General features: G+C 36.2%; 2 protein-coding genes across 2 annotated transcripts; both read left to right on the top strand.

Annotated features, from left to right (window-relative positions):
- Nucleotides 1-2,334: 2,334 nt before the first annotated feature.
- LOC139494378 (ice nucleation protein-like) lies at nucleotides 2,335-3,081 on the top strand. Its single transcript, XM_071282540.1, has one exon. The coding sequence runs from the start codon at nucleotides 2,335-2,337 to the stop codon at nucleotides 3,079-3,081; it is 747 nt and encodes a 248-aa protein (XP_071138641.1).
- Nucleotides 3,082-3,965: 884 nt separating this feature from the next.
- Nucleotides 3,966-4,835, top strand: LOC139494377 (ice nucleation protein-like). Its single transcript, XM_071282539.1, has one exon. It carries the CDS (start codon nucleotides 3,966-3,968, stop codon nucleotides 4,833-4,835), a length of 870 nt encoding a protein of 289 aa, XP_071138640.1.
- The last annotated feature ends 17,296 nt before the right edge of the window (nucleotides 4,836-22,131 follow it).

The raw sequence follows: 22,131 nt of genomic DNA, 5'->3' as shown, positions 1-22,131 counted from the left end.
AATTATCTCATTTGCAATCCTACCCCGTGTCCTTGTTTATATCAGGTACTCCGGAAAGGAATAATTATCTCATTTGCAATCTTACCACTTGTCATTGTTTATATCAGGTACTTCGGAACGGAATAATGACCTCATTTGCAATCTTACCACGTGTCCTTATTTATATCAGGTACTCCGGAAAGGAATAATTAACTCGTCCGCAATCATACCACGTGTCCTTATTTATATCAGGTACTCCTGATAGGAACAATTATCTCATTTGCAATCCTACCACGTGTCCTTGTTTATATCAGGTACTCCGGAAAGGAATAATTATTTCATTTGCTATCTTACCACGTGTCTTTGTTTATTTCAAGTACTCCGGCAAGCTGGTTATAAATTGTATGTTAATATGAAGAGACATACAATCTGGAAAGCACGAAATATCACACTTAAGACCAAAATACGCTTGTTCAATTCTAATTTAAAAACCATACTCTTATATGGAGCTGAGACTTGGAAAACAATAAAAAGTCTTCATTAACAACTGCCTCAGGCGCATCATTAACATCAGATGGCCTGAGAAGATATCAAACAAAGATCTTTGGGAAAAGACCAACCAATCCCCAGTTGACGAAGGGTTAAAAAAGAGAAAATGGCGATGGATAGGACACACATTGAGGAAACCAAAAACTAACATTACAAGGCAAGATTTACAGTGGAACCCACAAGGAAAGCTTAGCAGGGGCAGACCAAGATACACCTGGAGAAGGAGTGTTGCAGCCAAGATGGACAAAGAAGGGTACAAGTGGCACGATCTGGAGAGGCCAGCAAAGAACAGAACAAGGTGAAGAAATATCGTCAGTGGCCTATGCTCTACCAAGGGGCAACATTATTGAGTAAGTAAGCATGTAGACATGAGTAGATGGGTTATGAGTGCCAATGATACAACTCTCTATCCAAGTCAAAATTTTTACAAAAGTACACAGTAAAAGATTAAAGAATGGCTATGTCATGTATCTTTCCATTCGGCAATCCTCGGTAGAATCCGCTACTCTACGGAATCGGCCGAGTTGAGACGAATGGTATCTTTTGTCTTGCACTCGCTAATATGTGGTTCATCATAAATGTACTTCAAATGGTTTGGTTCTACCATCAGGCCAAGTGACCATCCACTCGTGACCCATCCACTTATTCAATGATTTTAACAGAGACATATATACAAGTTTGTTTTAAGTTAATTATCATAATACCCTCAGACAAGGTCTAGGTTTTTTGTTTAAGGTAGCTATTTATCGTATAGCACTTCAAATATTCCACTTTTTATACATATTTGATTTTTAAATGTTTGGGTCTAACCGTTCATGATGAGGTAATTCAGGAAAAGCGCTCCGTGCGAACCAAGCGCATAGAAGATTTTTTTTTTCATTTTCAATATTTTAATTATGGATACACTAAACCTGCGAGTTAAGGATATACTGCACAGATAGAATACGCCGGGATATACTGCACCGATAAAATACGGATACACTACACCCATGTCATACGGATACACTGTACCCAAGATATAAGGATACACTGTACCCATGCTATAAGAATACACTGCACTCATAAAATACGGATACATTATATCAATGTCATACGGATACACTGCATTCATAAAATACGTTTACACTGTACCAATGAAATACGGATACACTGTACACATGACATACTGATAGACTGCACACTTGACATACGGATACACGATACCAATGTCATACGGATACACTGCGAAAAAAATGCGGATACACTACACCCATGACATAAGGATACACTGTTTCCATGATCTACGGATACACTGATTCCATGATCTACGGATACACTTAACTCGTGAAATACGAATACACTGCAAATATGACATACGGTCACACAGAACCCATAACATACGGAAACCCGGCACTTGTGACATATGGATACACTGCACTCATGGCATACGGTTAAACTGCACCCGTGTTATATGGTAGCACAGCACCCATTATATTTATATACACTATATCTAGAACATGCAGTTACACTGCACCATTGACATACGAATACACCACACCCATGACACATGGTTACCCATGATACGGATACAATGCACCTGTAATATACTGTTACACATGTACCCATGAAATACAGATCAATCAATCAATGACATGTTGAAACACTGCACCCATGAACTAAGGTTACACTACACCCATGAAATACTAGTACAAATACACTGCCATTATGACATACGGACACACTGTCCTCATGCCATACGGATATACTAAACCAATGACATACGGATACACTACACCCATGAAATACTAGTACGAATACACTGCAACTATGACATACGATTACACTGCACTTGTGGAAAACGGCAACACAGCACCCATGATATATGGATACACTGCACCCATGACAAACGGTGACACTACACCCATGGCATACGGATACACTGCACCCATGACAATCGGTTACACTACACCCATGGCATACGGATACACTGCACTCATGACTAACGGTTACACTATACTCATGGTATATGGATATACTGCACTCATGACAAACGGTTTCACTACACCCATGGCATACGGATACACTGCACTCACGACAAACGGTTACATTGCACCCATGACATACAGATACACTACATCCATGTCATACAAATACACAACACCCATGACATACGGATACATTTCACCCATGACATACAGATACTTTACACCCATGTCATACAGATACACTATACCCATGAAATACGGATACACTGCACCCATGACATACAGACACATCACACCCATGACAAACGGTTACACTACATCCATGGCATACGGATACACTGCACTCATGACTAACGGTTACACTACACCCATGGCATATGGATACACTGCACTCATGACAGACGGTTTCACTACACTCATGGCATACGGATACACTGCACTCACGACAAACGGTTACATTGCACCCATGACATACAGATACACTACACCCATGTCATACAAATACACAACGCCCATGACATACAGATACATTTCACCCATGACATACAGATACTTACACCCATGTCATACAGATACACTACACCGATGATATACGGATACATTGCACCCATGACATACAGACACACAACACCCATGACATACGGATACACTACACTCATAGCATACGGAAACACTGCACTCATGAAATACGGATACACTTTACACATATAATACGGTTACACTGCACCCATGACATAGGGATACACTTCACCCATAGCATACGGATACACTGCATTCATAAAATACATTTACACTGCACTCATGAAATACGGATACACTGTACACATGACATACTGATAGACTGCACACTTGACATACGGATACACGATACCAATGTCATACGGATACACTGCGAAAAAATGCGAATACACTACACCCATGACATAAGGATACACTGTTTCCATGATCTACGGATACACTGTTTCCATGATCTACGGATACTCTTAACCTGTGAAATACGAATACACTGCAAATATGACATACGGTCACACAGAACCCATAACATACGGAAACACGGCACTTGTGACATATGGATACACTGCACTCATGGCATACGGTTAAACTGCACCCGTGTTATATGGTAGCACAGCACCCATTATATTTATATACACTATATCTAGAACATGCAGTTACACTGCACCATTGACATACGAATACACCGCACCCATGACACATGGTTACCCATGATACGGATTCAATGCACCTGTGATATACTGTAACACATGTACCCATGAAATACAGATCAATCAATCAATGACATGTGGAAACACTGCACCCATGAACTAAGGTTACACTACACCCATGAAATTCTAGTACAAATACACTGCCATTATGACATACGGACACACTGTCCCCATGTCATACGGATATACTAAACCAATGACATACGGATACACTACACCCATGAAATACTAGTACGAATACACTTCAACTATGACATACGATTACACTGCACTTGTGGCAAACGGCAACACAGCACCCATGATATATGGATACACTGCACCCATGACAAACGGTGACACTACACCCATGGCATACGGATACACTGCACCCATGACAAACGGTTACACTACACCCATGGCATACGGATACACTGCACTCATGACTAACGGTTACACTACACCCATGGTATATGGATACATTGCACTCATGACAAACGGTTTCACTACACCCATGGCATACGGATACACTGCACTCACGACAAACGGTTACATTGCACCCATGACATACAGATACACTACATCCATGTCATACAAATACACAACACCCATGACATACGGATACATTTCACCCATGACATACAGATACTTTACACCCATGTCATACAGATACACTACACCCATGAAATACGGATACATTGCACCCATGACATACAGACACACCACACCCATGACAAACGGTTACACTACATCCATGGCATACGGATACACTGCACTCATGACTAACGGTTACACTACACCCATGGCATATGGATACACTGCACTCATGACAAACGGTTTCACTACAACCATGGCATACGGATACACTGCACTCACGACAAACGGTTACATTGCACCCATGACATACGGATACACTGCACCCATGTCATACAAATACACAACACCCATGACATACGGATACATTTCACCCATGACATACAGATACTTTAAACCCATGTCATACAGATACACTACACCCATGACATACGGATACATTGCACCCATGACATACAGACACACCACACCCATGACATACGGATACACTACACTCATAGCATACGGAAACACTGCACTCATGAAATACGGATACACTTTACACATATAATACGGTTACACTGCACCCATGACATAGGGATACACTTCACCCATAGCATACGGAAACACTGCACTCATAAAAAATACACGCATGAAATCCGGACACATCGCACTCATAAATACGGTTACACTGCACCCATGACATAAGGATACACATGCATCCATCAAATACGGAAACACCTCACTCATAAAATACGGTTACACTGCACCCATGACATAAGGATACACATGCACCCATAAAATACGGAAACACTACTCATGACAAACGGATACACCGCACCCGTGATATACTGTTGTACTGCCCTATTGACATACAGACACAACACAGCCTTAATGTACTGCACCAATGACATACGGATACACTGTACCCATGACATACGGATACACTACATTCAGGAGAAACAAATAACACAAAAGAAAGTGTGTGTTAAAGTTCAACGACCCCTAATCTCAACTGTTTTAAACCGTCCATGAGTTTGTATGCTGGTCTTGATGGGGGTCTTTCAATACTGGATTTTTCAATGTTTAAGCAAGTTTCTCTATTCCTTATTAATATTGTTTATTACTCTGTCGTACTCTTTTGTAATTTAACACCCAAGTATTCTCTATTCATTTTATTTTGCCTTCTTGTTTCTATTATTAATTTTGGTCTATTTTCTAAAATATCAACCCATTATTCTCTTTTATATAAACGCCCATGACATAAACATTAATTTCTTTAATTTTTTTTTCTTTCAAATATAGTAATTAGCAATGTTATACGCAGTTGTGTACAAAAATGTTTACCTCAGCAATTAGTGAAGATGTTTTCGCAACACCTGCAAACAATAATTTCTCCACATACCAGATGCCACTCAACGATCACAAAATCAATGTACTTCATGTTGCGGTATGTGGCGACATATGATTTAGGATGATTATTTATTTAATTATTTTGCTGAATTTGTAAAAAATAATACAAATTTTATCTTGTAAATTATTCATTTGTTTTAAATCGTTTAATCTGTAATAGATGACTTTAAAAAAAAAATAAATTTGGATACCAAAATTTACTCTGGAAAACATGGAACAAAGAAGCTTGCCTTGACAAAAGAAACAAAACAAATATATGATTTTGATTTAATTTGATTGATTGGTGTTTAAGGGAGCTACAATGTACTATTTTATTTTTATAGGGGGAATGGCTATGTTGAAAAATGTTATCCTGGGTTTTTTAATTGTAATCTCTGTCCTGCCTTTTAATTTTCACTCTATTTGATCCTTCCTTTTTTTTGCATAATTTTCATGCTGCCTTTTCCTTTTTCTCCAAACTCCTGTCTTACTTTTTTTAAAATTTCATCCGTATATGATTGACATTATCAATTCTTACAATATTGGTTGTATATGATAGTGTTCTTATTATGAAATATTTGCCGCTGAACGTTAAACAACAACCAATCAATATTTTTTATGAATTTAAGAAGCATGGTAAAAAAATATAAATCATTAGTTCAAGATTAATTATCTACGTGGGAATTAATGTTAGATATGATTGAATGACTGATTAGGGATGTTAAACGCCACTTTCAATAACGATGATGCACTATAATGCTAGTAGCGAAATGATTTTATTCGTTAAGTAAGGGAGAATACCCAAAGAGAACTACCGACCGGTGTTAGGAATACTGGCTTAGTCTGGCATTCTGAGTTAATTAGAATCAGGGTTGAACACGCATCATACGAGAGAAGTAAAGTGATTAAAATATGTAGAGACAGATTTTATTAATTTCTGTTTCATTCGGTCTCGTGTGGAGAGTTGTCTCATTGGCAAACATACCACATCTTCTTTTTTATATATATACAGAGGCGGATTTAAGGCGGACCCAAGGGACATACATTGTAGCTTCCTGTATGAATGCACAATATACGTCTCTGATGCTAATATATGATTAATACATAGCAAACTAGTAAGTTGTTTAGTTTGGCTCAACAGGACCTCAAGCGTATTTATGTTTCCAAATGTTGATATCATAAACAAAGATTTATACTAGAAAAACTTAAGTATACTTAAAAGTATATGCATGTATGCCGGACTTAACAGCAACGACAAAACGATCTTCCGGTACCATGATAATACTACAATGAAAACCAATCGTATATCTAGGCTCTGTTGAACGTATACCGTGAAAAACAGATTTCAACAGACACGTGTTGTACGTGGCATCGTCAGTTAGGGAGCTACCATTTGATTTTTAGGTGTGAGGGGCTAGGATGAAAAAAAAAACGTTGTCCTGCTTTTTTTTAGTTGTAGTCTCTGTCCTGCCTTTTTATTTTTCATCTATTTAGTCCTGCTATATTTTTTTTAGAGTTTATCCTGCATTATTTTACCTAAATTGTTATTCTGTCTTTTTATTTTGAAAAGTGTCTAGTCCTGCCTTTTTTTAAACTCAAAACTCCTGCCCTGCATATCTTTTTTTTCAAATTTCATCCTAGCCCCTAACCCCCCACACAATCAAATGGTAGCTCCTTTAGAAGAAAGCAAAGCAAATGGTCTTATACTTTCAGAATTAAAAGCTAAAAGAAAGACTGCTTCCATTTATTATGTTTTTTTTCTCAATAAAAAATATCCTTTAAGTTGCACGGTGTTGGCTTAGAAATTTGAAATTTCTTATGTATAGTAGGTTGAGACTCATTAGATAACAATTAAAATATATGGTGGTACATGTAGCACTATAAATTGTACCTAATAAATAAACTAGTAAATATTTTAAGCCCTGGTCAAAACAAACCAACGACACATCTACACAGCTCCACGACATGAAATTTGGTCAAATCGCGGATCATCTGCGATCGTCATACGACAATCTTACGACAGTTGCACGATATTTTGAGCATCGTGGAACTGTCGTGTGTCGTGGGACGAAAATTTGACATGCACCTTTTTTGCTCTACGATTTTTTGTCGTATCACTGTCTTGTGGCTGTCGTGAGAGTGTCGTACCACAGTCGTGCGATTGTTGTGCGATAAACACTTTGCCGTGGGTACCAAACATAAACTATTTTAATAAAACAATCGTCGCAGGACTGTCGTACGACAATCTCACGACTGTCGCAAGACTCCCGTGATTCAGTCGCACGATTGTCTCACGACTTTCAAATTTCGTACGAATCTCGCACAACATCGATTGTCTATTGTAGGACAGTGGTACGTTCATCGTGCAGATTATTTGCGTTTTATTTAGAAAAATACAGTTCGGCGGGATTGAATGTTTGCAAACACATACCGTCTACCGTTTGAAGAGGATGGCTTTTCCACCAGAACAATTATGTTAGGCCCTGTTGGAAAGGCCGGACTCCAACAAGAGCAAAAAATAGTCCTGTTAGCGTTGATTCGAGCCCGTGAACAGTATAGGAACGTCCGACATTGGTGGGGTAAGCCATGGATCTAAAGCGGCCGGAGGTCTAGGCAGTATATTATACTGATGCAAGAGTTGGAACGGTCATCTGCCGATGCTTTCGTTGGATTCATGCGGATGGAGTCTGGCATATTTCAAGAGCTTTTGCTGAGAGTCGCCACTCGCGCTTCGCAGTTTCACCATAGTCGTACGACAGTAGCAAGACAGTAACACGCGCATCACATCATGAAAACCTGAAAAATAGCCCTAAACAACTCACGATTGTCGTACGATTGTCGCACGACCGACTTGCGACAAACACACGACAGAATAATTACATATTATTGTTTGTCTTGTACCCATCGTGGAACCATCGTGGGCATGTCGTAGCTGATGTGACCACTCGAAATATTATTTTGACATTTTGCATGACAGTTATTTTATAGATCTTCCTCGACAAAAAAAATCGTACGATCTGTAGTGACCGGGACATTAAGGGACAACTGAAGCATACCTAATGGTGCAAGTTTTTTTTCACTACGTTGATTACCAATGGGTGGTCTTGGGCTGTTTTCTGGTAGGGTTGTTGTATCTTTGACAAATTCCCCGTTACCATTCTTAATTTTATTAAATGAGATGTTCAAATCACGGTTAGTGGTTGACAATTATTAGAAAAAAATGTAATTTTAACACATGTACAGTACATGTCAATCCTATCTGCAAATAAAACATGCATGTACACGTCAATAGCATGTGTATAACCTGATTTTTGAATTGTAATGATATTAACGAGAATGGTTTATTGATAAATCTCGACATGAATATACCTGAAGACGAGAATGCCATCAGAAGAAGTGTACACTTATATGCCATTCCCCCTTTCACTAGATATTGAATAACATTTGAAACACAATCTAGAGTTTTGATAAGACATGTTAGAATGTACATTACACCAACCGCATTTATGCGCATATCCCAAGTCAGGAACCTCTAGTCTTTATTAGTTTTGTGTGTTTTTTTTTAAATATATGTTTTGGAGTTTTAGTCCAGTCCATTTTGCTTCACTAGTTTGTTTGTATATGTCACAGTCGTAGTTATGTGTGTTATTTAATGTTTGATTTGTTATTCATCAGTTCATTTATTCTGCCCCGATGTTCCGACACCCCGTTAGTCCGACACCCCATTGGTCCGACACCCCATTGGTCCGACAATACAATTAATCCCGACCAATAGTAGTAAGCTGATACACAGAAACTTACTAATTTGTGAACCTAGTGTTAGACCAGTTTTTAGAGAGCAATCGGGGATTCATCGATATTACTATTATGTAAATGTTCAATATCTTTACGAGGAACAACATAAGATAACTTGCATACCGAAACTGTGAACACACACTTTCCACATCAATAAACTTGTCGATTAACCCGCTATCCGAACGGAATTGCTTACCCCTCACCCCTCCATTGCGGGAGATGCAAACAACAATCTTCAACTTCAACTCATTTATTGGTAAATTAATTGATTCAATATTGTTGATTAAAGATATATATGTCGTGTACAAGTTGCGATTTTGTACAGGTTATAACATGTACAAAAATATTGTACATGTTATAACTTGTATAATGCAAAAATACAAGTTATAACATGTACAAAAGTACCTCATACATGTTATAACCTGTACAAAATATTGCTTAAAAATGGTTTTAACTTGTACAAAATTTAAAATAAATTTTTATGAAGTAAAATATACATTTAAATTCACCAATGCATAAAGAACAACAATAAATAGGCCAGAACGTGTCTTTTTCTGTAGAGGACAATGATCGCAAAGTTTCTTATGTTGGCAAAATGTGTTTTCATGTAATTGTATGTTTCATGCAGTCCATCATGGCTTAAATAGGTGTGAAACTATTCACTAAAAGCTTGCATTCCTCAATGACAATTACATTAGATACTATATAGTAACTAAATTCTTCAATAAAATTTAAGAACGACTCCTAATAATTTTGGGAAATACTCCTCCCTCTCGTTTTTATAGCATGCAAAGACTAAAACAATGTCTTATATGCTTACTCTGTAAAAGCAAGAGAGAGCTGAAATAGTTTTCATTGGACCACGCTTCATTATCAATATCTTTGGATCTAGTAGATACTCTTCTACATTTTTGGCCTTCAGCATGACATATGTAAATTTATAACTCATTTTTTGTTTATAAACTATAAGATCATTCATTGCATGAGGCGAATGTCATTTTGATGTTTTAAATATATATCCTCTACTTTGAAAGCATGTATTTGTGGCCTTTGGATGTTGTCTGCTCCATGGGCGGGTTGTTGTCTTTTAGACACATACCCCATTTCAATTCCCAATTTTATTTGTAGACACATCTATCCTGGCTATCCTCTTATGTCTTTTAGTGTCAACTAAAAAGAAAGTATTTTACTATTGCCTTCAAAGTGGACACTCACAATTATAATTCATTAAATAAAGATATGTCCATAGGTAGTCATAAGAGGATCATAAGACATGTCCTAAGATATATCTTATGACAGGTCTTAGGAATGCTTTGTAATACCGACCCCTGGACATTACAGTATCAAAAAAGGAGAAAACACACTATTATGAAGGAATAATACAAAAGTTATGAATAGGTTATTGAGGTCAATATCATCTGTTGCGATAATAGAAAAATATCCTTATTTTTCGATTTTGTACAAGTTAAAACCATTTTTAAGCAATATTTTGTACAGGTTATAACATGTATGAGGTACTTTTGTACATGTTATAACTTGTATTTTTGCATTATACAAGTTATAATATGTACAATATTTTTGTACATGTTATAACCTGTACAAAATCGCAACTTGTACACGACATATACATTCATTGGTTAGTTTGACCGAAACCGAAAACTGTGAGTTCTTTCCATATTTATTTGATTGTTTATTGTTTGTCCTATCAGATAGATCTATTGTATTTGAAATAAAAGTGAACACAAATTCTGGAATTTTTCGACTTAGATCAAGGGGTACCCCTAGAGTATCTATATAAAAGGCAACAAAAAAATCGACCTATAATTATATAAGAAAATAGGACAAAACAAATGTTCTAGTTAAGTAATCCCTATACAGTATTGTTTAGGGGCCAATTGAAACACGACTCCGGGTGCGGGAGTTTTTCGCTGCATTGAAGACCCATTAGTGGCCTTTGGCTGTTGTCTGTTCTTTGGTCTGATTGTTGTCTCTTTGACACATTTCCCATTTCCATGCTCAATTGGACTATTAAATAAAAGTTGTTCAAAACAAAAACTCGCACTCCCAACCTGAAATGTAACTAGGTGATCTGGAAGGATATAAACAACACTACAAAGAAAGTCTCATCAGAAGGTCGTTATATTCTACTTGTTACCGGTATTCGATTGTGCAATAGTAGTTTCACGGAACCAAGAAAAAAAAACCCCACGTACATGTATATTATTACAAAAAGCATCTAGCTAGGCAAGGTACCAAAATATCAACAAAATAAATGCAGGTTCAAATATTGAATGTAATGTTATGGCAGTTCTGTTTTTGTTTTTATACGCCCGTCAAAATTTTGACTGGACGTATTATGGTATACAAATGTCCGTCTGTCCGGCGTAAACATGTCGCATCGTAACTTGAGAACGACTCATCCAAATTTCATGAAACTTAACATAGTTGTTTTTTTATGATAATCAAAAGATCTGTATACTTTTTGATGACAATACGATTAAAACTTTTTGAGTTACGGGACTTTGTAACTAAAACAGGGGTGTAATTTTTTCACATGTCGCGCCATATCTCAAAAGCCATTAATGATTATTGCTTAAGACTTAACATACTTCTTAGTTTTATTAATCTAAAGATCTATATACTTTTTGGTTTTGATTCAAAATTTTATAAAGGGGTGAGGGGGTCATATGTCGCGCCGTATCTCAAAAACAATTTATGATTATTGCTTACAACTTTATACAATTCTTAGTTATATTAATGTTAAGATCTGTATATTTTTTGGTGATGATTCAAACTTTATTTTAGGGTTATTGATTTTTTTTTATAAAAAGGGGGGTTCTCACATGTCACCCCATATGTATGAAACTATAATTTATGATTATTGCATAAAAGTTCACACACATGACGACGGACGTATCATACACTCATGACGCAGCTGTTCATTAAACATGTATTGCTGCGCATATATCTACATACACTGACGTTATCGAAAGCAAAATCGCTTCTTATACCGTATACCGGGTAGTTTTTGCGGGGGTGTAAATTTTCGCGGATAGAATAAAATCTCCAAATTAATTTCCGCAAGTGATCATGCAAAGGTATGATAAAAATTATGAATCCGCCAAAACAATAACTTCCAAAATATTTCGCATGTATACCTTATTCAATGAAAATCGTGAATTGTTACACCCGCGAAAATAAGCCGCTATACGGTATATTAATATAACCAATGAAATTTCAAGACCATATTTGTTTTAATAAAATTGAGAATGGAAATGGGGAATATGTTAAAGAGACAACAACCCAGTCAAAGAGCATACAACTTTTCTTTGTCAAAATGTTCAAACTTCTTGAGAAATATTTATCAGTAAAAACCATGCATATCATAGTCATGATAATATAACGCATAATAGCGTTCGCAGGTACCTAGATACATGGGTCCTCTTATTGGCCATTATGCACGCGAATGCATTACAAGAATTGTATGCATGCTCCTTATTAATCACATAATATTAGGACGTACTTATACAGGCATTTTCCTTTTGAATACTATCACCAGTTGTGTGTATACGTATACCTAGTAGTTTATAACATACACACATGTACATAGACAATATATACTGTCATCTCATGACTGTACATAATTCAACTAGAGGCTCCCAAGAGCCTGTGTCGCTAACCTGCATTTACTGATGATTAGAGAATCATGTAAAATAAGGTTAAAATCATAATTAATAGTATTAAATATTATATATTATAATGATAACAAAAAACTGCAAAATGTCCGTAAAAATACAAACTCAGGGTAGCAACCTAACAACGGGTTGTCGGATTCGGCTGAAAATGTCAGGGCAGATAAATCTAAATCCAATAAACATTTTTGACACCTGTCAGACTTGCTCTCTATGCTTTAGTTTCATAGATATAAGCCAAAAACTGCATTGTATCCCTATGTTCTATGTTTAGCCATGTCGGCCATGTTGGTTGGCAAGCGTGGTCATCGATCGGACACATGTTTTAAACTAGATACCCTAGTGATGATTGTGGCCAAGTTTGGTTAAAATTGGGCCATTAAATTAAGAGAAGAATATTTTTGTTAAAGTGAACAGACAACGCCGCACGCCAAGTGATGAGAAAAGCTTACTTGAACTTTCAAGTCAGGTGAACTAAAACTGTCCCTATTTATTAGCATATGATAGTCATATTACACGGAGTCTAATGCACAGCTTGATTATCATTGAATAGAATTAAGGAGTAGTTGATCCTCAATGCTCTTCAACTTTGTACATGTTTGGCTTTATCAATATTTCGATTTGAGCGTCACTGATGAGTCTTATGTAGACGAAACGCGCGTCTGGCGTACTAAATTATAATCCTGGTACTTTTGATAACTATGATAACATAAATAATAACTTAAAGTAAAAGTTAAAAAATCAGAAGATAGTACTGTAACAAAATCGACGTTCCTCAATTAAAGTTTTTATGATTTTGCTAATTTTCAGGTAGGCTTCAACAAGTGGATATATGAAACACCTTTTAGGAATTTATAAGTCAATTGCGATCCCTGAAATGGAAGTTGTTTCCCCTAAAATTGTGTGGTGACGTTGTTTTAATCGTGCCGGTATATATATATAAAAGAAGATGTGGTATAATAGCAAATGAAACAAATCTCCACAAGAGACCAACATGACACAGAAATTTACAACTATAGGTCATCGTACGGTCTTCAACAATGAATAAAGTTCATACCGTATAGTAAGCTTTTAATTTTGAAAAAGGCCCCACAATGACAATGTAAAACAATTCAAACGAGAAAACTAACGGCCTTATCCTTAAAAAAAATGAACGAAAAACAAAAAGGTAACACATAAACAAACGACAACCACTGCATTCCAGGCTCCTGACAGGCACATACATACATAATGTGGCGGGATTAAATATGTTAGCAACCCCCCCCCCCCCCTGCTAACCTGGGATAGTGGTGCAAATGTATAACAGTACAACATAAGAACGAACTATACAAATCAGTTGAAAATGGCTTAACTCTTCAAATGGACAAAAATACAAGTGAACGTGGCCGGGCACTTGTACATCCCAACAAGAAATAGACACTAGGAACAGATTTGTTAGCGTGTTTTTGAGTGCTTTTAGTGTACGACGAATGCAGTTTGCAATTATGTCTTTCAGTATTTCAAACATTTGCATAGTTATATATAATGTCATAATCTATGTTAAAAGTGTCGGACTAGTGGGGTGTCGGACTATTAGGGTGTCGGACCAATGAGGTGTCGGACTAACGGGGTATCGGAATATCGGGGCGACCCCAAATATTTATTTCATTCATTCCATTTTCTGTTTCGACATGCTCATTATGACGTTTGATTGAGAATGACGACATTTCATATACATGTCACTACACACCTGAACGATTTGGATAGAATAAAATATTATTGCACGAGCTCGGGAAAATAAATGTACGCCTTATTTTTATGAAGATTTTTAGTATTTCATTGAATGACTGATAGCCGCCTTTCTATGTGGACGCTTAAATGCTAAAGCAATATTTGCAGGTTAGTAGAAAAAGTTTTGAAAAGTTTTATTTACAGTTTCTTGATAAGTTTCATTTATTAAAAGTTTGATGGAAATATTATGATAGTTTTATAAAAAAAATCTACATTAAAAGACAATACGGCTTTTCCGTACTTTTTACATAGTTTAATAGTGAAGTTCAAAACTACTGAATTACAGCTATAAATTGTTTTATTGGCGATATTAATTCATGGCGTGATTTTAAAGTGCTTTGTCGAATTCATTAGTCTGTCAACTGTTCTTGACTCATTGTAGTTTGTGGTTTTATATTTAGGTTATGAATGAATATAATTGTTTTCGAATTTGCTGAATGTATGTTGAAATAAATATGTATTTGCAGTTAATAAAAGTGATATCAAAGTCCAGGGGCGGATCCAGCCATTTTAAAGGGGGGGGGGGGTCCAACTATATGTCACTATTTAAATGCATTGATCGTTCAAAAAAGGGGGTTCTAACCCCCGGAACCCTCCCCTGGATCCGCCACTGAAGTCACTGTCTGATATTAGCCATCACGATAATTTGGTGTAACTTATTACTATGTCCAGTTCATTGTGACATAATTGCAAATATCTGCTTTGCAACAGAGGATTAAAATGAGACGTACATCAAATGGACATCAATCCAACAAAACACATACATTTCTAAGAACATTCTATCAGTATGATAGTTTCGAAATAGTTGTATAATTTCGAATTTACAGAAGGAGTATAAATAATTGATTGTTGGTTGCTTAACGTCCAGTGGCAAATAATTCATGCATATTCAGGACGAGAACAAGTTAAAAATAAATACAATAAGGAGGTTGTTATTATAGAGGCCATCTAGGATGATGGTCGGGGAAATTTGGACTGTCACTGGAAAATGAGGGTATATATTGGATAGGGACAGAAATTTTGCCTTGTAACAGGCCACCTACGGTCCCCGCAAAGAGTTGTTGCAAGGATTCTTAACGTGCAAAGAGCGTAGTACTCTCTTTACACGAGGCATCAGATTTAACGTCCCCCTTCTAACCGGACTAGACTGCGAACTTGATACATCCCGCACAGCCAAACGGACGCCCCACTTCGGCAAGCGTTTTACTGCCGGTCGGGAGAAGACCAAGTGACCATATTTTTTTACCTTAGTCACCATTGGGGTTGAGTATAAATAATGATATAATTTCACCAAACTGATTCTTCTACACGACATGTTTTTTTTTTTTAATTTGATTTGAAATATTTTGAAATCCCCCACCCCATAAAGAATCACGCTCTTCGCAATCTTGCTGTATTGTGGAATAGTTGTACACTTCTTTTTAAAAGTCACGAAACCTCTCTTTGTTTTTGCGTGTTAGTGCCGATACCATGTGGCATCTATTTCTGTAATATTAAATGAGAGTCTTCCGAGGTAGACGTGTGTAGCCTGCCGTCTCTAAATGATACGATCGCCACTTACAAACATGCAGAAACGAAAAAGAGGTTCCACAATTTTCGGACAGAAGTGTGCAAACATCTGTTGCATTTCATGTAAATTTTCAACAAAAAAATCATACCAATGTGTACGCTCGAGTCGTCCCTTATAATATTTTGTCTGTGAACCAAGGCAATGATGGGGAAGTCGCCCCTTATGATAGTTTGTCTGTGAAGTCGTCCCTAGCTTTAAGATATCATAAGGGGCGACTTCACAGACAAAATATCATAAGTGCGACTTCATAAGCAAAATATCATAAAGCACGACTTCAAAGTCAAAATATCACAAGGAACGACTTCGCAGACAAAATATCAGAACTATGTCATGCATTTGTAGGGCTATAGAACAAACTAACAATAAATACAAAAAGTATGTCCTTAAAAAAAAGGTCGTTTAAGATGAAGGTCGGGGAAATTTGAACTGCCACTGGGAAATGAGGGTGAAATGGGATAGAGGTAGACATTTTGCATTACAACAGGCCAGCTATACACACAGACTGGTTCTTTTAAAACGCGAAAAGGGCTAGTCATTGTCTTTACGCGAGGCATAGAAGAAACCTCTCCATTCTGACCGGTCGTCCGAATAATTATGACAGTAAATTACGCGAGAATCAGAATCAGTTAAAATGCACACATAACTAAAGTAGTAAATTAATTTCAATGTATGTAGAATTTCCTACAAACAGTAAGTACATGTAATTCTTTGCAACCAATGTAATTATTTACGTTTCCGCATTTTTAGCAAAATTCCAGTTTGTTTCACGTTTTCGCATTTCGTGCACTACTGTTCCGAGATAAATAGATACCATCTTTCCGCATTTTTACCTGTCTTTCACCTGTAAAAAAATTGTAATAATGTATGTAAGACTTTATTTTCTGATTACATCCTAGAAAACTACGTTGCCGTTGATTTTAAGTTTTCACCGCAAATAAGGGCATCTCCTCTCGACACAGAAACCAAAAGAACCACAAATGGACCGGAATCGTTTCATTCTCATTTTAACTCCCAGTTCTCTGCATGTCAACCAAGTATATTTGTTTTTATGGACGTTTTGCAGAAGATCCAAACAACAACTAACATCAAAATTCGGTCTTCATCAGCAATAGCACCAGTTCGTAAAAATGACTGCGAACGAATTGAATTCGTATCCGACCAGTTTATCAAGTATTGACGAGAAGAAATTACGAGGTCAGACTTCAAAAAGTCAGTCGGCTACATTTTTTCCGCTTTGACAAATATGTAAACTGTGCTATATGTACTGTATAATAGTATACTGACGTTTATAGTTTTATCTGTATATATATAAACTTTTAGTGCTGAACATTGACTTTTAATTGATATATGAACATGTATGATTTTTATCAATTTAAGTTAATAGTTTCATTTTAATTATAAGGACTTACCTATCCTGCTCGATGAGAAATTAAAATGCGAAAACGTAAATATTGATTGATTGATTGTTGTTTGCTTTACGCCGCATTAGCACAAAAATGCTATATCGCGGCGAGAGCTTATTTGAATATTTTTACGATTTTAAAATCGGACAAAAGGTCCTTCAATAAACTATAATTCTAGAGTAAAGCAAATTGATTATATACAATTTAATTTTAGTATTTTGTATAGCTTGTAAGCATGAAAGTGAATAACATTAAGCAAAATCAATCTAAAACAATGCGGAAAAAGAGTACTTTAAAAATGCGGAAACGTAGGAATCCCAATACGGAAACGTAAAACGCCGCAAAACATCATATATCATATTAATCCAATCGTTGGGCGCGTGTCTCTGTTTAATGCAAAGTATACACATCTTGGAGGTGTCAATCCTATATGAATAAATGAATAGATAATTTATTAAAGTGCAATCTGAATTGCCATTATATAATACAAATGTTATGAAAATTGTTATTTTCAGCCAGCCTTATAGGCTTACGAAGCACTGTCATTTTAAAACATTATTATACATGTATAGCTAAATTTGATTTGACATAAAATATAAAGTTTTACCAGTTTTTACGTCATGTAGTTTTGGTAAAGAAAAAATGTTTATATAACATCTTGTCTTATCCTTAAACAGTCTATGATAAAGTTTGCCACCGTTATCGGGTTGCTGTTTAACAGTTATTTTAGTGTTTCTTCTGGGGAGTTATGTTCTTCTCCTATATGTTATGATGGTATGTATAATGATACTAAACCCCTAACGGGAAGGATTGTGCCGGATGTTCACAAGCTTACAAACCTTTAAACAGACCTATTAAGAAGGGATATAGTTACGATACTGTTGTCAGGTCATTAAGGATTGCATATTTTGGCTTTAATATTGATTCACTTATAGAGTCTTTGCATCGGAACTAAACACATTTATTTAAAAAAAAAACAGTTATTGACATGACACGGGTTATGTTCTTCTCATATATTTTATGATAGTATGATACTAAACCCCTAACGGGAGGGATTGTGCCTGATATTCATATGATGAAGACATAATCTTTCAGTCAGTTTAATTGAAGTCTGCAGCTGGCATTTCAGTTAACTGCTAGTAGTCTGTTGTTATTTATGTATTATTGTCATTTTGTTTATTTTCTTTGGTTACATCTTCTGACATCAGACTCGGACGTCTCTTGAACTGAATTTTAAATGTGCGTATTGTTATGCGTTTACTTTTCTACATTGGCTAGAGGTATAGGGGGAGGGTTGAGATCTCACAAACATGTTTAACCCCGCCGCATTTTTGCGCCTGTCCCAAGTCAGGAGCCTTTGTTAGTCTTGTATTATTTTAATTTTAGTTTCTTGTGTACAATTTGGAAATTAGTATGGCGTTCATTATCACTGAACTAGTATATATTTGTTTAGGGGCCAGCTGAAGGACGCGTCCGGGTGCGGGAATTTCTCGCTACACTGAAGTCCTGTTGGTGACCTTCTGCTGTTGTTTTTTTCTATGGTCGGGTTGTTGTCGCTTTGGCCCATTCCCCATTTCCATTCTCAATTTTGTTTTATTCAAGGTTTACATAGGTCAGTTCTTGTCTGAGTTCGTTCCTTCTAGAAGAGTAACGGTCACACAACAACAAAAAGTGGATTTCATCTTCAGTCACATTAAAGTTGCACACTTTACAGATTCTCCGGTCGGCTGGAATATTTCGATATCGCCTCGGTCGACTTCTAAAGGTAGTGTACCGCATCGAATTCTAGCTATAATCGATCGCTGTTTTCTGGACAAGAACTTTTTAACATACGGTTCAGTACAAAATTTGGTCTTAAGTAACTTGTATGTTCTTAGTTTTGACATGTTCTGAACATTAATTGTCCATTAACTTTTGAAAGTATCTACCAGTTTAGTTTTAATGGATTCAATTACGTATTTTGTTGGGATCATATCGTGGTTGTTTGTACAGTTAATTAAGGCTGATAGACCACTATTGTTCATTATAGTTTTAACACTGTTGAACCAGGTGTTCTTGTAGAGTGTGACAAAATCGGTATCACAAAGGAATACTTTACAACTGATCCTGAAATCAGGCAATTTCATAAGTCTACACCATAAACGAACTATATTACATTGATTGTTTACAAGTATAGAAGTCCACCCCATATCACCTGTTATTGCTTGAATCGGCGAGGTTTTTCCAACACCCAAGAAAGTTCGGATTGCTCTATACTCGAGTCTTTCAAGTACATCATAACGCTTTGATCCCTACACCCCTGACGCATAGTCCATTACAGGGATAATCGTATTTTCGAATATCTTTGTATATGTAGCAAAGTCCATATTACCCATATAAAGGTATTTTGATGTAAGTGACCCAAGCGCCCTACTAGCTGCTGTTGAGAGCTCTTTCACAGAAACAGCGTAGTCCATATCTTCAGATATAATTAAGCCTAGATAGCGATATTTATTAGCGAAATCAATCCGGGTATTTCCAAGCATAAATTCTGAGTCACATCTAGCGGCAGAAGCTTTCCGATTATCCATGATCTTCGTTTAATCAATATTGACATGTAAACAGTTTATTTTTGTCCATTCATGTAGAGTTTCCAGCTGAGTTTGTAAAACATGAGCACTTTCAGATATAAACACAATATCATCTGCATACAGTAAGCCACTGATCATATCATTTCCAATGGGACTCCGTAAGATAGACACTAGGCTGTCTATGAATAAAGCAAAAAGTGTCGTAGCGGGTTATTTAACAGTGGGCACCACATTTTTTTATGCTATTTCGAATAGACAAAAAAAATATTACAGTCATTTCTTATAATTTAATTCTAAATTCTATTTTAAACCGTAGAAAACCATGAAAAAAACGTTGATGACGTCACGGTCACATGACTAAATATGTCTATGGGCTCATAACAAAATAACGTCAGCCAATCAGAAGACGCGTTACATCCAAAATTAAATTATTTAGGGATGTTGTCGATTCCAACTGCTTTGCCATTCTTTAACCTTTACAATGTACGTTTTGTTTCTTCAAGTGAGATCGGATCGTTCATGAGTTGTAAATCCGTATCAATAGTTTCGGTAGAAGGATTGAGAGTTTCATATTCATGTTTTTTTTTTGTTCGTTTAATTGCTGTAATTGCTCAATAAATTCAGAGTCGGCTTGCTGGATCTCCCTGGAAAAGAGTCTTGAATATTCCTATCGATATTTGTATTAGCTTTTCCCGGACCAAGTTTATTTACTTCCCGCCAAAACTCTTTTTGATTATTACGGTTAAGTGTTTTAATATAATTATTAAGTCTCTGAGCTTTATAAATTGCGTTCTTCCTGGCGTAAACGTTTGTCAAATTGTTGCCTTTTTTCTTTTAAATGTGTTTTTTAAATTGTTTTTCAGTCGCCTGTGTCCTTTAAAATGTAGATAGTTTATCTCTGCTTTGTTCGTAATTCGTTGTTACAGTATGGCTTAGCGTTACGTCGGTTGCGTTTGTTAGAGCTTGGAATGAAGTCTATGTAGTCCATGTTGTCTTCCATTTCATTGTGGAGGGCGTCAATGAGGGTTTCATAAATAGTGTTTATTCTTCCGCCAATGCTACGAACATCAAGTATTGAGCCACCACATGTTCAAGACATCTTGTGCATCGCTCACTCGCGAAGAAACCTTGTGGTATTGCGGAAACATTATTTTGTTTCAAGACTTTTATACATATTTTACATTCAGGCTCTAGCAGTAATAGGAGCACCATCATCACCCCGAACAGCACCAGCATCCCCACAACCACTTGACGATACGTTTCCAGATCATTCATTTGATAGAACACTTAAAGTAGCAGTGGAAAATTTAGTTGTTGAGAGGTATTTGGGTTAAACTAATCATATTTTTTTTTATTATGGTCTCGTATTTTGTTTTACTATTTCAAATTTATTAAATGTATTTGAAGAAAAAAGGTTCGATCCACGGACATATATAAATTATTAGTTATAATTAGGAATACATTTTTTTTAAAGTTAAAAATGTTATTTTCAGGCAAAAATAGCATTAATTATTTTTAATTTCGTACAGATGTTAAAACAAAAAATCCATCAAGATAATATCTCTAATTTATAAATGAGTTTTGTTAAAGTTACAAATGTAATAGACAGCAGCGATCATTTAATTACGTAAATACCTGTATATGATATATTAAATCAGACAAAAAAAACCAAGTT

This window comes from Mytilus edulis, chromosome 11 (assembly GCF_963676685.1).
Source record: "Mytilus edulis chromosome 11, xbMytEdul2.2, whole genome shotgun sequence".
NCBI classification, from domain to species: Eukaryota; Metazoa; Mollusca; class Bivalvia; order Mytilida; family Mytilidae; genus Mytilus; species Mytilus edulis.
This window is presented reverse-complemented; position numbering and strand designations above follow the sequence as displayed.